General features: G+C 42.2%; 1 protein-coding gene across 1 annotated transcript; it reads right to left on the bottom strand.

Moving 5' to 3' along the window:
- Positions 1-818: 818 nt before the first annotated feature.
- On the bottom strand, positions 819-4,372 carry LOC148031527 (pentatricopeptide repeat-containing protein At5g27110-like). Its single transcript, XM_087685058.1, has one exon. It carries the CDS (start codon positions 4,290-4,292, stop codon positions 1,647-1,649), a length of 2,646 nt encoding a protein of 881 aa, XP_087541184.1. The 5' UTR covers positions 4,293-4,372; the 3' UTR covers positions 819-1,646.
- Between the last annotated feature and the right edge of the window lie 1,162 nt (positions 4,373-5,534).

Below are 5,534 nucleotides of genomic sequence, written 5' to 3'. Positions count from 1 at the left end.
TTGGGCAATATTGTCAAAGAATTAATCAAATTAACTCACATGACAACCAAACACAATAATGGCCATCAAGTGCGCAATGCTCAAGGCATTCATTGCACACATGGCTTGAGAGTCAAACTAGTTGCTTGAGTGATTGAGCACTCCAACACAACACACACACACAACATTAGTTCGAGTAGAGAACCTTGAGAACAAAACACATAAAATCAAACAAATTCCAATCAAGTGAGGCACTCGACTCGAGTGCAAGACGAGTCGAAGCAATTAAGGACACGTTTATAGACATAGTAATAAAGGAGATTTAAAACATTTCGCCACTTAAGACATTGAGTAGGCATTTAGAATGATAAGGCAAGTGTTTCATCACTCAAGACATTGAGCAAGCATTTAGAACAATAAGGCCAAGTGGCAATCCAATTAATCATTCAATTAAGGTGGTCTAGTCCACCTCTCATGTAAATCACGGTGTAAATAGGTAGTATCCATGAATCTTTTAGAGGCTAAAGTTTGTCATATTTGGTCAAAGTAGAATCTCTAAAGATTAATATGCACTATAGATGAGATACCATATTTGCAAAGACAAGCTCTAAGTAGATCTAGGTAACCAAGCAAGTATAGAATTGTTGTGTGCAAGGTAGTTTGAATGTCATTGATGATAGAAGTCGACAGTACCTAAATCAATCAAGACATAGATAATGCCCTCTATGCTTGTGGTTCTTTGCTTGGCTACTACAAATTTAACCTCCTAGATAAAGAAAGAAGAACATGCAACAATTTGCAAATGTCCCCTACCGAACTCAAAACTCTATGTATATAATGTGTACAATGAATAGAGACCTCATTCTTGTGTGTACAAGCATTTGAACTCTTATTTCCATCTTGTTTCTTCTCACTTCCACCATAGCCAAAGCTTGAGAGAGAGAATTGTTTGTGCATGTGCACACACTTGTGTAGAGGAGAGTGACTAGCCACGAGAGAGAAGCCTCTACTCATTGCTCCTCTGTTCTTTTTGTTCTCCTCCTCTTCTACCTGTTATCTTTCGCTTTTCTACTCTCTAGGTGGAAATGAAGATTAACAGATCAGATGTAGATGAACAGCTCAAGAGCTTGAGGAGGCATCATCAGATTGTGACACCATCAAACTTCCTTTCAACAAAGAGATTACAACACAATGAGAAAGGTAAGATTGGTGAGTCTACTACAACTTTTGAGTCATTTGTGCTTTCAAGATGTTTACACAATAACCATGATAGACCAGGTAAACTCTTTGCATTAACACATGGATACATACCCAATATTACCAGGGATAAGGCTGATCTGCACCTATTAAATTTGTGTTGTCTGCAACACACAAAAAATAAGACGAGGAATGAGGTCATGTTCAATAAGCTTGCTATTCCACAGGGTTGCCTCTACATTCCTGAAGACATACAAATTGTCATTTGGGAAGATGGTAATTTTGACAACTCGAGGTGTTGCCCATAACAACTTATTAGGTTTGAGTTAAAAGAATGAAGGAAAATAATGGCCTGCTTAGACTGTACACTTGAAGAACTGTCTCCCTGCACCACCACAAACGATGTAATCATACCAGATTTCTCCTTTTATCAACTTTAACAGTTCCACTTCCCTTTCAAAGGGTTACTGCTATACGAACTCATCATCTGCTTCCAGCATTATCATAACCATGCCCACTTGGGGCATGGATCCTTCCCCAATTGCAATCTTACTTACCCTGTTTAACTTAGCGTATATATCCTGTGCAAGGGGGTGGATTCTGCCTCCTACAACAAACTCATGAACCTTATTCTTGATCTCAATCCAAGCTTTTCCAGGTTCCTTCCAAGCAGAGGAACACTTTCTCATTTCCTGAATCCTCTCTACTTCATCCCACAAGTCTGCATCAGCAAAAAGACTTGATATGATTGCATAGCTTGTGGCTTCATCCGGATCCAAATGAACAAGCTTGTTAAAGCATTGTCTCCCTTGCTCCACGTCACCATGTGTTCTGCAGCTAGCAAGCAAGGAAACCCAGCTAATTGCATTTGGTAAAACTGGCATAGCATCAAGTAAGGCTTTAGCCTCTTTCAGGTGGCCTACCCGACCAAGAAGGTCAATCATACAATTATAATGCTCAATAGTGGGTACCAAACCAAAGTTCCTTTTCATACCTTTCAAGCAGTTTCGGCCTTCTTCAATCAAGCCAGCATGACTGTAAGCACCAAGAAGGCTAGTAAATATAACTCCATCCGGCTTCAAACCTTGTTGTTGCATGTGAGAAAGGCAGTGTGTTGCTAGCATCCAATCACCAGATGTAGCGTAACCTCCAATTAATGCACCCCAAGACACTACATCTCGAACTAACAAGTTGTCAAACACATTCTGGGCCTCTGCTAAGCTTCCACATTTAGCATACACATCAACCAGAACATTGCCAACTATCAAATCAGATTCAAATTCCCTCCTAAGAACCTGATCGTGTATGCATCGGCCTTTGACCAAGGCCCCAATAGTCCCACATGCTTTAAAACTAGAGACAAAAGTGGCCTTCTCTGGTTTGAATCCCTCCTCTTGCATTTTCTCCAGGATGTCTAGTGCAGCATGACCTTGGCCATATTGGGTATGTCCTACAATCATAGCCCCCCAAGATGCAGCATTTCTATCCAAAGATTCATCAAACACTTTCTGTGCATCTTGCATACTTCCACACGTAGCATACAAGCCAATAAGTGTGCTCCTAACATCTACACTCACTGGATATCCACTAATGACTATTTGTTTATGTATTAGTCTTCCTTGAAGCAAAGCCCCAGCAATAGCACACGCTTTCAGCACACACACAAAAAGAACACTGTCTGGCTCTATACCATCCTTCAACATTTCCTGATAAAGCTCAAGAACCTGAAGACCACAACCCTGCTCAGTATATCCTGTTAAAATTGTACTCCACAACACCACATCTCGAGTTGGTAATCTCTTAAACAATGTCCATGCCTCATTCAAGTACCCACAGTTAACATACATGTCTACAAGAGAACTTCCAACAGATAAGTCTAAATCAAGCCCACTCCCAATGATCTTATAATGTATCTTCCTGCCCTGATCAACTGCCTGAATGTTACTACATGCTTTCAAAGCTGAGACAAATGACACTCTGTCTGGCCCAAGGCCATCCTGTTGCATCTGCTCAAAAAGTTCAAGTGCCAATTCACCATTGCCATGTTGACAATATCCTGCAATAAGTGCATCCCATGAAACTATTGAATGAGTTGGAAGCTGATCAAATACAGCTCTCGCTTCTGCAAGATTTCCACATTTGGCATACATATCTACAAGAGTATTTGCAATGATGGTATCGACAAAACAATCTCTCTCTACGATATAACCATGAATCACCATGCCATGTTTACTTATTCCTAGAGTCCCACAAGCTTTCAAGACAGACAGAAAGGCAACTCTACCAGGATCCACACCATCATGCTGCATTTCCTCAAAAAGTTCAAGTGCAACAATGTCATGCCCTTGCTGAGCATAGCCTGAAATGAGTGTGCTCCAAGAAACAACATTTGGATTTGGTAGGAGTCTAAACAGAGTATGTGCCTCTTCCAGACTTCCATGTTTGATGTAAAAGTCAACAAGGGCACTATTGACAGCAATGTCAGATTCCATCTCGACATTGATGATCTGATGATGAATCAACATACCATGTGCTATGGCTCCACTAGTGCTACATGCTTTCATTATGCATAAGAACATGACTCTATCTGGCTGTATCCCCTCTTTATGCATCCGCCCATAAAGATCAAGGGCCATATGACCATGTCCTGTTTGGGCATAACCTGTGATGATAAATGCCCAAGATACAACATTCCGTTGCTCCAAGTTTTCAAACGCTGTATGGGCAGCATCTACTCTTCCACATTTGGCATACATCTCAACCAGTGTACTTCCGACGATCATATCAGTCTCTAGCCTGTCTGCGATGATCTGTTTGTGAATGGATCTACCCTGTTTCAGGTCTCCGATGCTGGCACATGCTTTCAAGGCACCAACATACGATCCTCTATTTGGACAGGAGCCTTCTTGCATCATCCTGTGAAAGAACTCAAGAGCCTTTTGCCCCTCTGAGTTTCTGGCATAGGCGGAGATGATGGTGTTCCAGTCATGCACGGTTGGGCGGGAGACCTTGCAGAAGACTTTGACGGTCTCACTGAGTCTTCCAAGAGAAGAGGGGGGCATGCCCAGTCCGAGGCATGGGTCCTTTTTGGCCCGATCAAGCGCTCTCTGAGCCATGCGCACACCTGCAGGCTCAATGGGATTGCTTCACTTCCTCCTTCGCCGCCGCCTCATTCTCCTGCCCCCCTCCTCCTCCTCCTCCTCCTCCTCCTCCCTCTCCTCCTCCTCTCCTTCTTCTCGTTTTTCCTGTTCTCGTTCTTCTCCATCATCATCTTCTTCGTCTTGGTGTCTCAGAGACTCGTACGACCTATCACCAAGGCCTCCCATGGCGTGTACTGCTACTAAGAACTTGGGTGAGGGACAGCGAGCCGTTAAGCAGGGACGCTAGGTTCGACCCTCGGGAAGGCGGACCAGCTCGTCCGGATGGCAGGATTTGGCGTTTTATTTTCTCTTTAACTTATTTCTATTTGCTCATCGAGAGTGTTGTACTAGCGTTCCAAGGGCTTTACGAAACGGCAAGCGGTAGTTCCCACACATTAATTTCGCTCGACAACCCATTTTTCCTCATTCTCTCTTTTTTTCCCCTTTTGTTTTTTATTTTTCTCTCTCTCTTTCCCTCTCTCCCCCCAGTTCCTTGTCTAAATTTCTCCCCCCTCTCTCTCTCTCTCTTTACAGATGCGGTTATATGATATTTGTTATTATCTTTTATCTAGTTAAACTTAATAAAAAATAAACAGAGCACCCACATCAGCAAAGCGTCAATAAAGAAAAGAAATAAATAAAGCTGCCAAATCAAAATAAAGTGTGCAAAGAGAAGCTGTTGGAGAAGAGGACTCCTCAAACGGACAAGGCGAGGCAAATGGCGATGGCATCGAAGATCTAGGAGTAAATCAATAGATCCTTTTTGGTTGGGTTCTCTCTCTCTCTCTCTCTCTCTCTCTCTCTCTCTCTCTCTCTCTCTCTCTCTCTCTCTCTCTCTCTCTCTCTCTCTCTCTCTCTCTCTGTGATCACATCTTGTCGTGTTTGTATTCATGTGCATTGGTTTTCAAGAATTGTCTCAATCGATGAATCAGTTTCTGAATGTGACTAAGTAGTTACTTATTTTGGTGTTGCTACCATATCAGGCAAAAAATGATCTATCCAAATGATTAATGCTTGATCCTTTAGTGCGATTGCCTTTGTCTGAGTGCCTTAATGATTAGCATGACATGATTAATCTGTTCAATTGCCATGGCTATTGAAGTTTTATGGTTTTAAAGCATTGAAATTAGCATGGTGTTGAAGCCTCATGCCTTTTAAGCATATGATTGACATATAGGCATTATGCTTTTCATCCAATCATCATGGCATGTTGGTCCG

This window comes from Lygodium microphyllum, chromosome 9, assembly GCF_053477565.2.
Source record: "Lygodium microphyllum isolate KBCC chromosome 9, Lygodium_microphyllum_v1.1.10, whole genome shotgun sequence".
Classification (NCBI taxonomy): Eukaryota; Viridiplantae; Streptophyta; class Polypodiopsida; order Schizaeales; family Lygodiaceae; genus Lygodium; species Lygodium microphyllum.
This window is presented reverse-complemented; position numbering and strand designations above follow the sequence as displayed.